This window comes from Trematomus bernacchii, unplaced genomic scaffold, assembly GCF_902827165.1.
Source record: "Trematomus bernacchii unplaced genomic scaffold, fTreBer1.1, whole genome shotgun sequence".
Classification (NCBI taxonomy): domain Eukaryota; kingdom Metazoa; phylum Chordata; class Actinopteri; order Perciformes; family Nototheniidae; genus Trematomus; species Trematomus bernacchii.
The window spans coordinates 334,753-355,024 of NW_022987824.1; the positions used below are offsets into that span (position 1 = coordinate 334,753).

General features: G+C 43.3%; 3 protein-coding genes across 3 annotated transcripts; 1 reads left to right on the forward strand and 2 right to left on the reverse strand.

Moving 5' to 3' along the window:
• Positions 1-1,612: 1,612 nt before the first annotated feature.
• ube2c (ubiquitin-conjugating enzyme E2C) lies at positions 1,613-3,419 on the reverse strand (the record flags this gene model as incomplete). The annotated part of the gene is given in 3 exon segments (XM_034151675.1): positions 1,613-1,640; positions 2,080-2,175; positions 3,238-3,419. Coding segments are annotated over 2 exon segments (120 nt in total), but the record flags the coding sequence as incomplete, so codon positions are not given.
• A 267-nt stretch (positions 3,420-3,686) lies between these two features.
• Positions 3,687-5,449, forward strand: polr2j (polymerase (RNA) II (DNA directed) polypeptide J). The gene is made up of 3 exons (XM_034151676.1): positions 3,687-3,924; positions 4,406-4,514; positions 5,274-5,449. Exons 1-3 carry the CDS (start codon positions 3,782-3,784, stop codon positions 5,373-5,375), a joined length of 354 nt encoding a protein of 117 aa, XP_034007567.1. The 5' UTR covers positions 3,687-3,781; the 3' UTR covers positions 5,376-5,449.
• A 173-nt stretch (positions 5,450-5,622) lies between these two features.
• Positions 5,623-18,327, reverse strand: LOC117499330 (deoxynucleotidyltransferase terminal-interacting protein 1). The gene is made up of 13 exons (XM_034151674.1): positions 18,062-18,327; positions 17,605-17,675; positions 17,270-17,366; positions 17,065-17,163; positions 16,893-16,952; positions 16,649-16,705; positions 13,608-13,663; positions 12,094-12,136; positions 10,817-10,875; positions 10,621-10,681; positions 7,535-7,606; positions 5,995-6,050; positions 5,623-5,821 (listed from the first exon to the last, which is right to left on the reverse strand). The coding sequence occupies exons 1-13, from the start codon at positions 18,131-18,133 to the stop codon at positions 5,713-5,715; spliced, it is 912 nt and encodes a 303-aa protein (XP_034007565.1). The 5' UTR covers positions 18,134-18,327; the 3' UTR covers positions 5,623-5,712.
• Between the last annotated feature and the right edge of the window lie 1,945 nt (positions 18,328-20,272).

A 20,272-nucleotide genomic window follows, 5' to 3' on the forward strand; every position in this document is an offset into this window, starting at 1 on the left:
AGAGAGAGAGACAGCTCACATGATGTCATCAGAGAGAGAGAGAGAGAGACAGGTCACATGATGTCATCAGAGAGAGAGAGACAGGTCACATGATGTCATCAGAGAGAGAGAGACAGGTCACATGATGTCATCAGAAAGAGAGAGACAGCTCACATGATGTCATCAGAGAGAGAGAGACAGCTCACATGATGTCATCAGAGAGAGACAGCTCACATGATGTCATCAGAGAGAGAGAGAGAGAGACAGCTCACATGATGTCATCAGAGAGAGAGAGAGAGACAGCTCACATGATGTCATCAGAGAGAGAGAGACAGCTCACATGATGTCATCAGAGAGAGAGAGAGAGCTCACATGATGTCATCAGAGAGAGAGAGAGAGAGAGAGCTCACATGATGTCATCAGAGAGAGAGAGAGACAGCTCACATGATGTCATCAGAGAGAGAGAGACAGCTCACATGATGTCATCAGAGAGAGAGAGAGACAGCTCACATGATGTCATCAGAGAGAGAGAGAGACAGCTCACATGATGTCATCAGAGAGAGAGACAGCTCACATGATGTCATCAGAGAGAGAGAGAGAGAGACAGCTCACATGATGTCATCAGAGAGAGAGAGAGACAGCTCACATGATGTCATCAGAGAGAGAGAGACAGCTCACATGATGTCATCAGAGAGAGAGAGAGAGAGACAGCTCACATGATGTCATCAGAGAGAGAGAGAGAGACAGCTCACATGATGTCATCAGAGAGAGAGAGAGAGAGAGAGACAGCTCACATGATGTCATCAGAGAGAGAGAGAGAGACAGCTCACATGATGTCATCAGAGAGAGAGAGAGAGAGACAAGCTCACATGATGTCATCAGAGAGAGAGAGAGAGAGAGAGAGAGACAGCTCACATGATGTCATCAGAGAGAGAGAGAGAGAGAGACAGCTCACATGATGTCATCAGAGAGAGAGAGAGAGACAGCTCACATGATGTCATCAGAGAGAGAGAGAGAGACAGCTCACATGATGTCATCAGAGAGAGAGAGAGAGACAGCTCACATGATGTCATCAGAGAGAGAGAGAGAGACAGCTCACATGATGTCATCAGAGAGAGAGAGAGAGAGACAGGTCACATGGGGTGTTTCTCAATGTGGAGTACGCTTGCTTGGTAGCACATGTCTGCCGAGCATCTTGCTTCAGAAGCGAGTCAAGAATACTTCCTGGCATTCAAAAACAAAGAGTGGAACAGGCTAGCAAGTGTGCAGGTGTGCGTCATATGAGAGGCCCCGCCTCCTTACATCTTCCGCCACAGATTTGGGGAAATTGGTCCGTGCGCAAAGCATTGTGGGGATTTTAAGACCGCGGAGTCTACTCATGTGCAGCCTCGATATTTCTCCAAACGGAGTACGCCGGGCTCGGTAGATTTCCAAGTATGCTGGAGATTGGAACAGTACTTCGGCTTGAAATAGTGGCTCTGAAGCAGCTTTACTCGACATTGAGAAACACCCTCTGTGTCATCAGAGAGAGAGGTCACACATATGCATACAGCAGGTACATACATGTGTATAAATATCCCTTTTAAATAATACATATAAAACACACACTGTATTATATAAGACATCAACTCACCATCAGGGTCATGAGCTCCTGCTGCAACCTGCAGACACACAAACACACAGATACAAGTATGACTTTTATTAGACATATTTTAAAGTGTGTGTGTGTGTGTGTGTGTGTGTGTGTGTGTGTGGCAGGATTTCAACATGGTTCTTCTGCAGCAACACTGATCCCAGTATATGTTACTAATAAGAGTGTGTGTTTCAATATATATTAAAAACACAGTAATAAACAATAAAATAATAATATCTTAAGTATAACAAAAACATTTATATACATGTCTTTATTTACCATATTTAACTTGTATGTCTAAACCCTGCACCTTATACAAAGATATTTATACATTTTGTACGTTACTACAGCCTTCTCTGCACTTTCTGGTTGGTTTTAAACTGCATTTCATCACTCAGCGCAGTGACAATAAAAGGTGAATCTAATCTAATATTCAGAAGATATATTAATAATAAAGCTGATCTCACCGTTTGGTCACGGAGCCCCTGGCCGCGCTGCCTCCTGTCTCGCTGGCCTTCAGAGTCGCTGCTGCTGCTGGGTCCTGGTTCTGAGAGGCCATGGTGCTGCAGACAGACAGGTGAGGGAGACAGGTGAGAGAGCGAGAGGGAGACAGGTGAGAGGGAGACAGGTGAGAGAGAGACAGGTGAGAGAGAGACAGGTGAGAGAGAGACATGTGAGAGAGAGACATGTGAGAGAGAGAGAGACATGTGGTTCACAACAGGACTCTATGAGCTGCAAACAGACTATGAAGTGGATATTTTTAAAGTAACCCCTCCCACCCGGACCCTACTACTGACATGACGTTATGACTGTCCCTCAGGAAACTGAGTAGTACAAACTGTTTATGTGCAATGCTTGTCTTCATGCTGCCGTTACGAAAGAAGTTTCCAAACTGGGATCAATAAAAGTACATATTATCCAGTTTTTAAATGACTAAACTGAGTAATAAAATAAAAACTGCTCAGACTCCTCGGTAGCCCACAGCAGCTACATGCCAATTGTCATTTATTAATTTAGGATAAACCTCCTTGAGATTAACCATCTTGTTTTCAAGTGGGTCCTCCTAACATATGGTACTAACAGCAAGATTCGGAGGGAGGGTAATAAAAGTATTGAGTGAATCAGATGATATGTGGAGGAATGTGGTAATCATAACTGTTGTAGATAATGCAGATAGTTTTGAGCTGCAGCCTGAATATGTCTTCTTGTGTTGAGGTAGGAACACCAGAGAGCCAACATACATTGGTTATTAGATTATTATATAGTATGATTTGGTGAGGGGTTGGAGGTCAGCTTTGGATGCAGTTTGGTAAATAACATCAGCATAATCAAAAAGTGCCATTATAACGTGTGAGGCAAGTTGCTATCTGACATGTTATCTACCGGCATCATCAGGTACATAATAAACAGATAAACAGGTAACCAGATAAACGGTGCTTTTGTTTTATCACGCTGCTTTAGTATATCTATATTCATCTATCTTCAGTTGCGAGTACAGGTCAAAACAGTGTTTCTAGGTTAGCTTGATGCTAACGGGAGCTTTAGCTCAGGTTAGCTCCGCGGCTAGCTTGTTTACCGTTAATAGCTAAATTACATTCGCACAGATGAACTCCTGGCAGACTCACCGTGTGTTGAGTGTCTGTGGACCGGGGGTTTTCTCCGTGTGTTTACCGGGAGGTCTGTTGTCGGTGTTTTTTCTGATCGGTTTGTTCCGAGCTGCGAATTCAAACTCGCTAACTCCCGCCCCTCAGTTTAAACGGCTCTACATCACACTCACAGCCAATCAGCGTCCGACGTTCAAAAACAAACCGCATCCCGCTGACCAATGATAAACCCGCAGAAAGAAGGATACGTGATGTGATTGGACAGGAGAAAGGTCCGGAAATACAAACTGAGATTCATCTAAAACAATATTAAATATTTGAAATACACTTTATACATATTAAATTAGTTATTGAACTTATCCTGTAAAGTGTGTGCGTTGAAAAAAAATGTCCTCATCGTGAAGGTGTATCGTTTGTCGTTTTTATTTTTAAATAAAAACAATAGACCAAAACAATGTTTCCGCTCGCTCTTATTTTGAAGGTACAGTGTTTCCGCTCTTGTTTTGAAGGAACAGTGTTTCTTCGGTTAAATATATATATATATTTGTATATAAAGTAAAGCAAGATGAACGCCCCTCCCGCCTTCGAGTCGTTCCTGTTGTTTGAGGGAGAAAAGAAGATCAGCATCAGCAAAGACACGAAGGTCCCGAACGCCTGTCTGTTTACTCTGAACAAAGAGGACCACACGCTGGGGAACATCATCCGAGCGTAAGAGAGGCTAACACGGAGCTAACACGGAGCTAACAGTGAGCTGACAGGCTAACGCTGGGCTTGCAGGCTAACACTGAACTTGCAGGCTAACGCTTGGCTAACTGTGCTAACACTGAGCTAACTGTGCTAACGCTGAGCTAACTGAGCTAACACTGAGCTTACTCTGAGCTAACGCTGAGCTAACTGTGCTAACACTGAGCTAACGCTGAGCTAACGCTGAGCTAACTGTGCTAACACTGAGTATAACAGTCTCAGAAGTACTCGGATCTTGCACTTGAGTAAATGTAGAAAAGTATTATCATCAAAATATGGTTAAAGTAGCGACAGTAAAAGTAGTGATTGTGCAGATTGGTCCATTTCAGAATAATATATATGATATATTTTATAATGATTGATGCATTAAAGTGTAGCTATTTTCTAAGCAGGGTTTCACAATAAGAGCCTTCTTTAAAACCCTGTCTGTCTTTCTGTGTGTCAGTCAGCTGTTGAAGGATCCTCAGGTCCTGTTCGCTGGTTATAAAGTTCCTCACCCTCTGGAACACAAGATCGTCATCAGAGTGCAGACCACACCTGACTACAGCCCACAGGTAACACACACACACACACACACACACACACACACACACACACACACACACACACACACACACACACACACACACACACACACACACACACACACACACACACACACACACACACACACACACACACACAATATGAAGCTGTGATCAGTTGTGAAAATCCTGAATGTCCTCTTCCAACATCAGAGTAACATGCTAACAAAGGTATCCCGACTGTAGCTGTGTACATGACAGGATGTATGATTACCTAGAAGAGCATCAGGACTGTTTGAGGCATATGATAGCTATGTGATTAACATGATGATTCAGCCTCTATGGAGATAGACATCAAGCATGCTCATTTCTGACGTGGAGCTAATCTGAAGTAAACATTGAATACTGCTTTCTATTCCTCCATCTTGTGACTGTGTAACTCCCTCTCTTGGATATCAGCATGTGAAGGACACTGTTCAGGAACTAGTTGATGCTCTGTATGTGATGACTACTTCCATTCTGGAGAGGATCACAGATACATGGATCCGGATTTTGAGAAAAAGTCTGAATTTTGAGAACATTTCCGAATGTTTAGAAAATTGAGATTTGAGGAAAAAGTCAGAATTTTTGAGAGAAAGTCGGAATTTTTAGATTTTGAGAAAAAGTCTGTATGTGATGACTTCTTCCATTCTGGAGAGGATCACAAATACATGGATCCTGAGATTGAAGCTCAAGCCGGGGGAGAGTGAGAGTTTTCTAACAACCCTGTTTCTTCTCCTCTTCGGACAGGAAGCGTTCACGAATGCCATCACGGATCTGATCTCTGAGCTGTCGCTGCTGGAGGAGCGCTTCAGGGTCTCCATCAAGGACAAACAGGAAGGCATCGAGTGAAGCCCCGCCCCCACCATGTCACTTCCCCTTTTAGATGTGTTTATTTTTGTAAATAAAAATGTGTGATTTCACAACTTGTAGGTTTTTGAGCTTTTTATTTGGAAAAACGGCAGAAAAAATACGTTCACGGTTTGTGTGGGGGGGAGGGTCAGAGGGCAGTGAATGTAATTGTGTGTGTGTGTGTGGGGGGGGGGGGTCAGAGGGTAGTGAATGTAATTGTGTGTGTGGGGGGGGGGGGTCAGAGGGTAGTGAATGTAATTGTGTGTGTGTGGGGGGGGGGGGGTCAGAGGGTAGTGAATGTAATTGTGTGTGTGTGAGGGGGGGGTCGGTGTGTGTGTCAGTGGTCGATGTCCCTCTGCGCCTCCATGGCTCTCTGCATCTTCTCCACCATCCAAACAGGAACAGAGAACGGCTTCAACTCGTCCATCCTCACCTCCGGACCCTCCCTGAAACACACATATAATATTAAACTAAATAGGGACAAACAAAATGAGAAAACGCCCAGACTATAGTCAACTAGGATAGGTATTCAAACACTGAGAATAAAGACATAACGTTCAGATGAACTGTAATTAAACGTAACTATTCAATCAGACCATGATTAGCGTTAAAGACTCACCTGTAGTCGTCGCTGCGGGCCAGATCCTGGATGTCCTCCTCGATCAGCAGGTAGGCCTGAACACACCGGGTTATAATGTTTTTATTCATCTATATTTCAGCCCAATAAGACAATTCTAAGAAATGTTTATACAATGGAAGAAATGACACGATTACAGACAGGATTGGTGGAAACTGGGATTAATAATGGACGGATTATAAAGGCATTAAAAAGGAACTGTGTGACACCCCAAGATAATATAATGCCCCCCCCCCCCCCCGCCCCCCCGGTCCTGTTTTAACTGCTATTTCATTAAAGGTCACCTATCAGGCTGTTTGTAGGCAATAGCATAGGTCTCAGATATATACAAATATATAAAAAACATGTCTGAAGTGTTTTGCTCCAAACACCAAACAGATCATTCTAGCCATGCCTCATATCCCTCTATTTCACTTCCTGTTTCTAAAGTGCTGATTTGGGGTATAAAGCTTTAAAAAAGAGGGGTCTGAGCTCATGCGGGACCCGGCAGCTACTGTCTAAACTAAATGCTGCCGTGATGAAACGCCATATCATGGATTATCAAGGATTCTCTCTGAAACAGTATGGAGCTCAAAGGCTTTCTCTCTTGCCGGTTATACCACAAGGTGAGTTCCTTTTTATTTCCTGCTTCTTCACACACATGCTCTCCAGTACAGGTTAGCTCTGAGTGTTAGCCATGCTAATGTAAACACCGACCATATTACGTCCAAAACAGTCGGGCATTGTTTCTGATAGCAACGTTTCTGATTGGGCTGTGGGTCCACATTTCAGATATTACGTCATATCGGACGCAAATCTGGATCAGCTCCGTTGTTCCCCCGTTTTTAGAGATTTGGGTACGGAGGAAAAGAGAGAGGGTTTTATTTCCTGACGCTGCGTGAGTTCCCTAACACACCGGGGACACACCGGGGACACACCGGGGACACACCGGGGACACACCGGGGACACATGTTGATGTAGAGAAGACATCACAAAGTGCATTTTGCATGATAGGAAACCTTTACAGAAAGATGGACACCACTGGTCGAGGTAATAGAGGAAACTGGGACACCCCAAAATTATACAATATGGCTTCTTTAAATTGAGGATTCTTTTTTGTAATGTTCTGGTATATGGATATTTGTCCTAAGTATATTGGACTGTATTATTGTAATATGTAGGATGACCTTATATATAACCCCATCTTTTATTCTATGTGTGTCATTTACATTCTCAGTGTTACTATTGATTTGATTTCTATACATTTTGTTCTCATGTTGAACCTTGGGGATTTGAGACCTTCTCCATGCTGAGAGCCCTTGTTAAAAAAGCTGTTCATCTAAAATGGAGGAATATTGGATGTAAAGGGGAATGTGAGAAAATAACTAATTAAGAATACGTTTAAAAAATAAGAAGAAGAAGAATCAAAGACACTGAGTTTTAAACTTATTCTGAAAAACACAATGCTGAACTGGTTTAATTCAAAGTTAGTGTTTCTGCTCAGATCCAAACCCTGTGATCGTCTGTGATCGTCTGTCCTCACCATCTTCCCTCCGGTCGCTCTCATGTGATGTCGCTCTGCCAGCCACTGCTTATCCTTGGCGTCCGCTGCATACTGAGACACACACACACACACACACACACACACACACACACACACGGTATTAAAGGTAGCACACATACAGGAAGTGGTGTGTGTCATTTCCTGTCTGATAAAAAGACCTCTAAACATTCACAGAGGGCAAACTGTGGGGCTGAGGCCCAATTCCAAACCGTAGCAACTCCCCCTCCCTCTGTCGTGACACTCCCAGCTAGATGAGGCTCCCTCCTTCCAGGTGGAGCGTCTAAATACAGCGGCAAGATTTGGAACAAACTCCGGTTTCACCGCGGTTTCAAATCAGCAAAAATAAAACTCAAAAATCTTTAAAATGGTGTTTATTTTTTGTAAAGCTCTTTTTTTAGTTTTAAACCTGATGTTTATAAGCTTCTTAGTTTTTGCAACAATCTGTAAATATACACAACTTTATAATGAAATGCACACTTTCACATTTTTCTAGGAATGATCCGGAGTTATATACGAGGTAACCCTGAAGCTTTGCATCTGTATGAAGATATTAAAGGTGTCTTGTTGTGCAGGTGATCAGGTGATCAGGTGATCAGGTGATCAGGTGATCAGTGGATGTTTGCAGAGTGTTTCCTGACGGACGCACACAGCGCTGAGTCCGCTCAGGTGAAGGACCGATGCAGACTCTCTGCTGGAGGGCTTGATAACCCACTCCCCCTCCACACTCCTTGGTTTGGAACAGACCTTAATGCGGTGGACCCTACGAGAGAACGCGCAAACGGAGGGGTAGTGTGTAGGGGGCGGTTTGGAACTGGGCCAAACTCTCCAGACTTACTGTTGGGCTAACTATCAGGCTACTTGTGGTGCTAAGAATCTGAGTTTGTTTGTTTGCCTTGAACAGGTCAGCGTGTTTGAGAGTGTGTTTGTTTGTTTGTTTACCTTGAACAGAGGCCAGGGGCCTGTACTACGAATCTAGTTCAACATATCCTGGATATGTTTTGAGTTAGCCGGTTGACTAAATCCAAAAAAAAAACGCTCTCGCTAAACTGTCCTACGACGCTGGTTATCAAGTGGATCGCTCAAGCCAGCCGTGTCCTATCTAGTTAGGTGGCGTTCACATGAAAGGGGTGGTATTTGGAGCATTCGACCAATCTCAAACATGGAGAAGCGTACTGACAGCGCAGCGTCATACTTCCTGAATGAAAAGTGAACTTTAATATTAGTCAAATATGAAGAAGTTAAACTTTAAACATCCATGACTTAAACACTTTATCCAGGATCAAAGCCACATAGCTGCACCTGCAAGGTGAATACAGCTGGTAACAGAGAAAGTGTTTGAATGCGTACATTAACAGGTTTATGATATCACTGCCCCGTCTAAGACACGATCTGACTTTAATTACATTTGACTCGAGTGTTTCGTCAACTTAATGTGTTGCTTAAAATAATACTTCTGCATCCAGTATGTGACACTGTGAGTGTTGCACGGCCAGATACGGCTCAGCTGACTCAGATAAGGAGATATATGATACATTATGATGTGATATGATATGAATGATAATGGGACACATCTACGTCTGCACTCACAGTGCCGCGGACTGTACTTAATGTTACTCTGATCCGGTTACTTATGTTGTGGCAGATATTTAAGTAAGCTTTCTTAGCGCTAATGTTATAATAGTCAGATTGCTCTGAAGATGGGAGGGGATATTCTATTAATGTTCACGTTCACACAGTCGGTGATTTTTGCCGGCCGTCTTTCCTGCAACGGCAGTTTTTCTGTATTTCCTCTATCCTGTAATATGACTTGATATCTTTAAACTCTGCACACGGAGCTCTGATTGGTCAGCAGGCGGTGCTTTTATCCTGGAACCTATCCTGCTCCGGAGGCTAGCCGTTCAGAATAAGTTATCTAGCCCGCTAAAAAGTGAACCAGCTTCGTAGGACCGGAAACCCCTGAAGTTAGCTCGCTAAACGAAAATCCTGCTTCGTAGTATAGGCCCCTGTACTACGAAGCAGGATTTTCTCTTAGCCGGCTAACTTCTGGCTTTCCGGTCCTACGACGCTGGTTCTCTTTTTAGCGGGCTAGATCTCCATGGTAACTGATGCTGAGCGGCTAACCTCCTCGGGAGCAGGTTAGGTTGCAGGCTAAGAGATCAACTCGGTGAAAGCACCGCCTGCTGACCAATCAGAGCTCCGTGTGCAGAGTTTAAAGCGATCAAGTCATATTACAGGATAGAGGAAATACAGAAAAACTGCCGTTGCAGGAAAGACGGCCGGCAAAAATCAACTGACTGTGTGAACGTGAACATTAATAGAATACCCCCTCCTCCCATCTTCAGAGCAATCAAACTATTATAACATTAGCGTTAAGAAAGCTTACTTAAATATCTGCCACGACATAAGTAACCGGATCAGAGTAACATTAAGTACAGTCCGCGGCACTGTGAGTGCAGACGTCGATGTGTCCCATTATCATTCATATCACATCACATCATAATGTATCATATATCTCCTTATCTGAGTCAGCTGAGCCGTATCTGGCCGTGCAACACTCACAGTGTCACATACTGGATGCAGAAGTATTATTTTAAGCAACACATTAAGTTGAGGAAACACTGGAGTCAAATGTAATTAAAGTCAGATCGTGTCTTAGACGGGGCAGTGATATCATAAACCTGTTAATGTACGCATTCAAACACTTTCTCTGTTACCAGCTGTATTCACCTTGCAGGTGCAGCTATGTGGCTTTGATCCTGGATAAAGTGTTTAAGTCATGGATGTTTAAAGTTTAACTTCTTCATATTTGACTAATATTAAAGTTCACTTTTCATTCAGGAAGTATGACGCTGCGCTGTCAGTACGCTTCTCCATGTTTGTGATTGGTCAAATGCTCCAGATACCACCCCTTTCATGTGAACGCGCACCTAACTAGATAGGACACGGCTGGCTTGAGCGATCCACTTGATAACCAGCGTCGTAGTACAGGCCTCAGGTCAGCGTGTTTGAGAGTGTGTTTGTTTGTTTGTTTGTTTGTTTGTTTGTGTGTTTGTTTGTTTGTTTACCTTGAACAGGTCAGCGTGTTTGATGTAGATGCGTCCTCTGGTCCCGCCCATCCCCAGCGCCCTGCAGTGACATCACAACAACATGATGATGTACTTCCTGTTCAGCTGTTTCTCAGGACAAACACTAATAAAGTTGTGTGTGACCTCACAACACAACACATGTTTGTTGTTTGAAGTTGACTTGATGTTGACTCACTTGTTGGCTCTGGAGCCCAGAACGAACGTGCTGCCTTCATTCAGTCTGGAGGGTTCCCACTGAAACACAAGTTATATTATAAAGAAGTGATATTGTTTACATCCAGCAGACACATGGACACATGCAAACCATCACACATCGATGTCTGATAGGAAAAGCCTCCCAATGAAGATTTGTCTGTTTGTTTGTAGCCTTTATTTAACCAGGTAGGTCCCATTGAGATCAACCATCTCTTTTTCAAGGGAGACCTGCGGTACATTGGTTACACATGAAAACAACAGAAAACAAAAAGGACATCACAACATAATTACAGGGGTATAAATTAGCAACCTATTCACAGTGACAGGTATCCAATAACATTTCATCCAGCCGTGCTTTAAAATGAAGCAAGGGAACATAGTGTTCCAAGCTAGAGGAGCAGCGCACATAAAAGCTTTAGCACCTAGAACAGTCCTAGCACTTGGCACATGTAGAACACATCCTGGGATCTCAGGCAATAGCTACTTGCCACTCTCCGTGAGATCAAAGAGCAGATATAAGAAGGTAGTTTACCCAGCATGGCTTTATATATGAACATGTACCAATGACTGAGCCTCCGTACAGTGAGTGAAGGCAGACCTGCCTTGGCATACAGGGCACAGTGATGAGTAAGTGCTTTACAGTTAGTAACACATCTCAGAGCGCTGTGATAGGCGGCATCTAACCTTTCCAGGTAATGGGCAGGTGCATTCATGTAGATCAAATCACCATAGTCCAGCACAGGTCAAAGGTCACAGAGCCTTTTCCTGGCTTCAAAAGAGAAACAGGACTTGTTTCTGAAAAAGAAACCTAATCTAACCCTCAGCTTTCTAAGCAGGTTAATGACCTGAAGTTTAAAAGTAAGACAATCATCAAGCCAGATACCAAGGTATTTGTAACAGGTAACCACTTGGAGTACTTGTCCTTGCATAGTCACAATATCCAAAGCAGTCTCTGGAGTCTTTTTAGCTTCAGAAAAGAGCATTACTTTGGTTTGATCAACATTTAAAAGAAGCTTAAGTTCAGAGAGCTGAGTCTGAATAATGTTAAAAACAGCCTGTAATTGAATGATATCATAACATAAGCATTGCATCAGAACAGCACCTGATGGACCCAGAAGAGACCCTCAGACCCTCAGACCCTCAGACCCTCAGACCCTCAGGGGCTCAGACCCTCAGACCCTCAGACCCTCAGACTCTCAGACCCTCAGACCCTCAGGGGCTCCATGTGATCTTTAATGTTTTAGAAGGGAGACTCACCTTTGGACCTTCTTTCTTGATGGAGTCAGACTTGGGCTTTGCTCTGAGGAGAAACACACAGTCAGGTGATGCAGAGAACACCTGATGCAGATCTACCTGATGCAGATCTACCTGATGTACCTGATGCAGATCTACCTGATCTACCTGATGTACCTGATGCTGATCTACCTGATCTACCTGATGCAGATCTACCTGATGCAGATCTACCTGATGTACCTGATGCTGATCTCCCTGATGTACCTGATGCAGATCTCCCTGATGCAGATCTACCTGATCTACCTGATCTACCTGATCTACCTGATGCTGATCTACCTGATCTACCTGATGTACCTGATGCTGATCTACCTGATGCAGATCTACCTGATCTACCTGATGCTGATCTACCTGATGCAGATCTACCTGATCTACCTGATGCTGATCTACCTGATGCAGATCTACCTGATCTACCTGATGCTGATCTACCTGATGTACCTGATGCTGATCTACCTGATGCAGATCTACCTGATCTACCTGATCTACCTGATGTACCTGATGCTGATCTACCTGATGCAGATCTACCTGATCTACCTGATGCTGATCTACCTGATCTACCTGATGCAGATCTACCTGATGCAGATCTACCTGATGCAGATCTACCTGATGCTGATCTACCTGATGCTGATCTACCTGATGCAGATCTACCTGATGTACCTGATGCTGATCTACCTGATGCTGATCTACCTGATGCTGATCTACCTGATGCAGATCTACCTGATCTACCTGATGCTGATCTACCTGATGTACCTGATGCTGATCTACCTGATGCAGATCTACCTGATCTACCTGATGTACCTGATGCTGATCTACCTGATCTACCTGATGTACCTGATGCTGATCTACCTGATCTACCTGATGCTGATCTACCTGATCTACCTGATCTACCTGATGCTGATCTACCTGATCTACCTGATGCTGATCTACCTGATGCTGATCTACCTGATGTACCTGATGCTGATCTACCTGATGCAGATCTACCTGATCTACCTGATGCTGATCTACCTGATCTACCTGATGCTGATCTACCTGGTACAGATCTACCTGATCTACCTGATGCTGATCTACCTGATGCTGATCTACCTGATGCAGATCTACCTGATGCAGATCTACCTGATGTACCTGATGCTGATCTACCTGATGCTGATCTACCTGGTACAGATCTACCTGATGCTGATCTACCTGATCTACCTGATGCTGATCTACCTGATGCAGATCTACCTGATGCTGATCTACCTGATGCTGATCTACCTGATGCAGATCTACCTGATGCTGATCTACCTGATCTACCTGATGCTGATCTACCTGATGCTGATCTACCTGATGCTGATCTACCTGGTACAGATCTACCTGATGCTGATCTACCTGATGCAGATCTACCTGGTAGAGATCTACCTGATGCAGATCTACCTGATGCTGATCTACCTGATGCTGATCTACCTGATGCTGATCTACCTGGTACAGATCTACCTGATACTCACTGAGAGGGGAAGCCATGAGCTCGATCAGACGCCGCTGCAACTGGACGAGCCCTCCTCTGTGGAGACAGACACCACGTTAATACACTGAGACCCTCATTACTGCAACTACAGTCTCATTACTGCAACTACAGTCACATTACTGTAACTACAGTCTCATTACTGTAACTACAGTCACATTACTGCAACTACAGTCTCAGTACTGCAACTACAGTCACATTACTGCAACTACAGTCTCATTACTGCAACTACAGTCTCAGTACTGTAACTACAGTCTCATTACTGTAACTACAGTCTCATTACTGTAACTACAGTCTCATTACTGTAACTACAGTCACATTACTGCAACTACAGTCTCAGTACTGCAACTACAGTCACATTACTGCAACTACAGTCTCATTACTGCAACTACAGTCTCAGTACTGTAACTACAGTCTCATTACTGCAACTACAGTCTCAGTACTGTAACTACAGTCTCATTACTGCAACTACAGTCACAGTACTGCAACTACAGTCTCATTACTGCAACTACAGTCTCAGTACTGTAACTACAGTCGCAGTACTGTAACTAGTCTCATTACTGTAACTACAGTCACATTACTGTAACTACAGTCGCATTACTGTAACTACAGTCTCATTACTGCAACTACAGTCTCATTACTGTAACTACAGTCGCAGTACTGTAACTACAGTCGCATTACTGCAACTACAGTCTCAGTACTGTAACTACAGTCTCATTACTGTAACTACAGTCTCATTACTGTAACTACAGTCACATTACTGTAACTACAGTCTCATTACTGCAACTACAGTCTCATTACTGTAACTACAGTCGCAGTACTGCAACTACAGTCGCATTACTGCAACTACAGTCTCAGTACTGTAACTACAGTCGCAGTACTGTAACTACAGTCTCATTACTGTAACTACAGTCGCAGTACTGTAACTACAGTCGCAGTACTGCAACTACAGTCTCAGTACTGTAACTACAGTCGCAGTACTGTAACTACAGTCTCATTACTGTAACTACAGTCGCAGTACTGTAACTACAGTCGCAGTACTGCAACTACAGTCTCAGTACTGTAACTACAGTCGCAGTACTGTAACTACAGTCTCAGTACTGCAACTACAGTCTCAGTACTGTAACTACAGTCGCAGTACTGTAACTACAGTCTCAGTACTGTAACTACAGTCACATTACTGTAACTACAGTCTCAGTACTGCAACTACAGTCTCATTACTGCAACTACAGTCTCATTACTGCAACTACAGTCTCATTACTGCAACTACAGTCTCATTACTGTAACTACAGTCACAGTACTGTAACTACAGTCTCATTACTGCAACTACAGTCGCATTACTGCAACTACAGTCTCATTACTGTAACTACAGTCGCATTACTGCAACTACAGTCACATTACTGCAACTACAGTCTCAGTACTGCAACTACAGTCTCATTACTGCAACTACAGTCTCATTACTGTAACTACAGTCACATTACTGTAACTACAGTCGCATTACTGTAACTACAGTCGCATTACTGTAACTACAGTCTCATTACTGCAACTACAGTCTCATTACTGCAACTACAGTCGCATTACTGCAACTACAGTCACATTACTGTAACTACAGTCACATTACTGTAACTACAGTCTCAGTACTGTAACTACAGTCTCATTACTGCAACTACAGTCGCAGTACTGCAACTACAGTCGCAGTACTGTAACTACAGTCTCATTACTGTAACTACAGTCTCAGTACTGCAACTACAGTCTCAGTACTGCAACTACAGTCTCATTACTGCAACTACAGTCTCAGTACTGTAACTACAGTCTCATTACTGTAACTACAGTCTCAGTACTGTAACTACAGTCACATTACTGTAACTACAGTCACATTACTGTAACTACAGTCTCATTACTGTAACTACAGTCGCAGTACTGTAACTACAGTCTCAGTACTGTAACTACAGTCACATTACTGTAACTACGGTCTCAGTACTGTAACTAGTCGCAGTACTGTAACTACAGTCTCAGTACTGTAACTACAGTCACATTACTGTAACTACAGTCACATTACTGTAACTACAGTCTCATTACTGTAACTACAGTCTCAGTACTGCAACTACAGTCTCATTACTGCAACTACAGTCTCATTACTGCAACTACAGTCTCATTACTGCAACTACAGTCGCATTACTGCAACTACAGTCTCATTACTGTAACTACAGTCACATTACTGTAACTACAGTCGCATTACTGCAACTACAGTCTCAGTACTGCAACTACAGTCTCAGTACTGCAACTACAGTCTCAGTACTGTAACTACAGTCGCAGTACTGTAACTACAGTCTCAGTACTGTAACTACAGTCACATTACTGTAACTACGGTCTCAGTACTGTAACTAGTCGCAGTACTGTAACTACAGTCTCAGTACTGTAACTACAGTCACATTACTGTAACTACAGTCTCATTACTGTAACTACAGTCTCAGTACTGCAACTACAGTCTCAGTACTGCAACTACAGTCGCATTACTGCAACTACAGTCTCATTACTGCAACTACAGTCTCATTACTGTAACTACAGTCGCATTACTGCAACTACAGTCTCATTACTGTAACTACAGTCACATTACTGTAACTACAGTCGCATTACTGCAACTACAGTCTCAGTACTGCAACTACAGTCTCAGTACTGCAACTACAGTCTCAGTACTGTAACTACAGTCGCATTACTGCAACTACAGTCTCATTACTGTAACTACAGTCTCATTACTGTAACTACAGTCTCAGTACTGCAACTACAGTCTCATTACTGTAACTACAGTCGCATTACTGCAACTACAGTCTCAGTACTGTAACTACAGTCTCATTACTGTAACTACAGTCTCATTACTGTAACTACAGTCTCAGTACTGTAACTACAGTCTCATTACTGTAACTACAGTCGCAGTACTGTAACTACAGTCATATTATTGTAACTACAGTCGTATCAAGAGGGATGCTCTGCCCAGGTTAGATTTTTGTGCTGTTTTCGACGGACCTTCTTAGGGGCGGGGCTTCCTCTCTGACTGTAGTCCTCATCAGCAGCTCTGGCCCTCTGTCAGGAAACACAGTTATTATTCAGATAATATTCGTGAACACTTTGGTGATCTAAAGATGAGAAGATCCAAAGTGAGGTCTTCAAATGTTTTTGTCCCTTTAATAAAACATATTTAACTTTAACAATTAATGCATTACTAAAATAATATGTTATTTTCGGGGTGCTGTCATTGGTCAGTTCTTACCTTGATGGCGGCCTCTGGCCCCGCCCTCTTCACCTCCGCTTCTGGAAACAGCTGTTTGGCCTGGTGATGACATCACAGAAAACCATGGTAACCACACAAGAACACAGAGCATAAGGAGGAAACAACAGGAAGTGAACTCATATGTGATGAGAGCAACAGGAAGTGAGCTCACGTGTTCCAGAGCGTTCCTGCAGGCCTCTCTGATCAGCTGATCCGTCTGCACCTCCTCGCTGACATTCTCCTTCACGTTCTGCGCCGCTTTGTCAAAGAACTGCAACACAATCAGTATCTGAGTCACATTTAGCTTTAGAGCTTAATTCAAGCCTTTGTTTCTGTCTGAAGTGATAATAACAACAATAGTTAGTGTGACCTCTGACCTTATGGTACTTCCTGAACACGGCCATGATGTCATCGTTGAAGCTCGGCTGAAGCACCGCCCTCAAGAGATCCATCGACACCTGAGGGTCTGTGTAGCTGCAGACAGACAGACAGAGAGAGAGAGAGAGAAGAGAGAGGAGAGAGAGAGAGAGAGAGAGAGAGAGAGAGAGAGAGAGAGAGAGGAGAGAGAGAGAGAGAGGAGAGAGAGAGAGAGGAGAGAGAGAGAGAGAGAGACAGGTGAGAGACAGACAGGAGAGAGAGAGACAGGTGAGCAACAAGGTTGATGAAAAATGGTTGTCATAATGGCACAAAAAAGCCACACACAAACACACACCTGACGGCCATGTGTGAGCGGCGTCCTCTGCGCTGGATCTGTCGGTGTTTGATCATCAGGTTCCACGGCGCCTTCAACACAAAGAACACCGACTGCTTTATATTTAACGCTCGGAAAGTATTATCATCAAAATATAGTTAAAGTAGCGACAGTAAAAGTAGTCATTGTGCAGATTGGTCCATTTCAGAATAATATATATGATATGTTTTATAATGATTGATCATTTAAGTGTTATTAAAGCTTGAGTAGTGGAGTAGAAGTACACAGTAGTTTAAAAAGTAACAATTGTACTTAAGTACAGTACTTGAGTACATAAACTTAGTGACTTTACACCTCTGCAAATATAGTGACACAATAAAATATAATGTAATAACCTAGTGTACTCAAATGTACCACATATAGTAACACAACAACAGATGAGGTGTGTGGTGTTAGCCTGGTTAGCTGCGGTAGTTACCGGTCTCTGCTCCTCCTGCTCCCCGTCCAGCAGCAGCCCTTCCCGGCCTCCCTCACTGCGCTGCGCCCCCATCACACGGTCCTCCGGAGCTAGGCTAACTGGAGCTAACAGCGGTTTCCGTTACAAAGCCCCTTTACCGGCTGTTTACCGGTTAGTGACTCTGGCTCTGGGCTGACGGAGGTTTTCCGATCAACCGAAAGTAGATATTTTTCACAAGAGCTGATATTTGTTTGTTTCAGGAAGTTAATTCCTCTGTGAAGCTAACAGCAGCTAACAGGCTACACGCTTCCGGTTAGCCCCTTCACAATTGAGCACCACAACTCCAATAAAAACAACGGATAAAAGTAATTTATTATTATTATTATTACTTTACCATTTTTATTATTAACATTTTCTGGAGTTTGGCTAACATATAGGCCTGGCCCATGTAGATAAGGCTCTGTTCTCAGCTAACATGTAGTAGTACGAGTAGTACTTGTTTACTCGAGTCTCTGCTCTTAGTTGTCATGTTTTTATTGTATTTCTAACACACACCTCTGATAACATATAGGTCTTTCACTGTGTTCACTCTCTGAGCGGAGTCGCTGTTATTAGTACAATGTTTAAGTACATTTTTAACACTTTATAGGAAGATGTGTAACAGATGTGACGTCACTCTGGTTATTGGACTCTTCATGAGGGTTTTTAAAATGAATGTAGATTAAATGTAATATGTTAAAAATCAAATGTTTATTTAATAATATTCCTGACAGGTGAGGAGAGAAACAGACAGGTGGAGAGAGAGAGACAGGTGAGGAGAGAGAGAGACAGGTGAGGAGAGAGACATACAGGTGGTGAGAAAGAGAGACAGGTGAGGAGAGAGAGACAGGTGAGAGAGAGAGAGACAAGTGAGGAGAGAGAGAATGTTTATTTTATTTAAATATAATATTCCTGACAGTAAAAACAGAATAATTCAGATTGATTTCAGACTAGTAGTTCTCCCTTCCTGTGAGAGGTGGCTGCTGGGAAATGATGCTGGACGGACTGAAAGGACTACAAACATGGCGTCTAATTTAAAATTCAAAAAGAAAAGACAAATGCATCTTTCTCGGAGGAGGTAAATATATTTTGGGATATTTTGTTTTCATAATTAAATAATCTATTGAATACAAACCCTAAAATAAGAAATATTTGTATTGAACTTATTGATACAGGTCTTAACTTGAAAAATAATGTAATATTTTTGTAATCACGAGACACGACATGTTTTGTCCAAAGGGAGAGACTTTTATCAGATACAGATCTCAGGATGAATTCATTACAATAAAACATCTCCTGTAATGCAGCTTTACCAAAGTGTTCTTTCACCAAACATTAAAGGACTCGTCCAACGTTAGCCTAGCTTAGCACAACGACTGGAAGCAGGGGGAAATGCCAGCTTCAAATAGTTTAAACATAATAATCCAGATTTACAGGGAACATCCCAACATGTCGGACTGCTCCTTAACAGAAAACTCTAAAAGTAGAAGAAACATTTTTTAGATTCTCTGCGGCGCGATAAAAAACGTTTATGTAACACAGGTTGCAAACACACAACAAAACATTACATATTGCAAAAGATATAAAATGTGGGAGGTGAGAGAGAGACAGGTGAGGAGAGAGAGGTGAGGAGAGAGAGACAGGTGAGAGGTGAGAGAGAGAGACAGGTGAGGAGAGAGAGGTGAGGAGAGAGAGACAGGTGAGAGGTGAGAGAGAGAGACAGGGAGAGAGAGAGACAGGTGAGAGGTGAGAGAGAGAGACAGGGAGAGAGAGAGACAGGTGAGAGGTGAGAGAGAGAGACAGGGAGAGAGAGAGACAGGTGAGAGAGAGAGACAGGAGAGAGAGAGAGAGAGACAGGAGAGGAGGAGAGACAGGTGAGAGAGAGACAGGTGGGGAGAGAGAGAGAGACAGGTGAGGAGAGAGAGGTGAGAGAGAGACAGGTGAGGAGAGAGAGGTGAGGAGAGAGAGAGAGACAGGTGGAGAGAGACAGGAGAGAGAGAGAGAGACAGGTGAGAGAGAGACAGGTGAGGAGAGAGAGGTGAGAGAGAGAGAGACAGGTGAGGAGAGAGAGAGAGACAGGTGAGGAGAGAGAGGTGAGGAGAGAGAGAGACACAGGTGGAGGAGAGAGAGAGAGAGAGAGACAGGTGAGGGATGAGAGAGGGTGATCGAGAGAGAGAGAGAGACAGGTGGGGA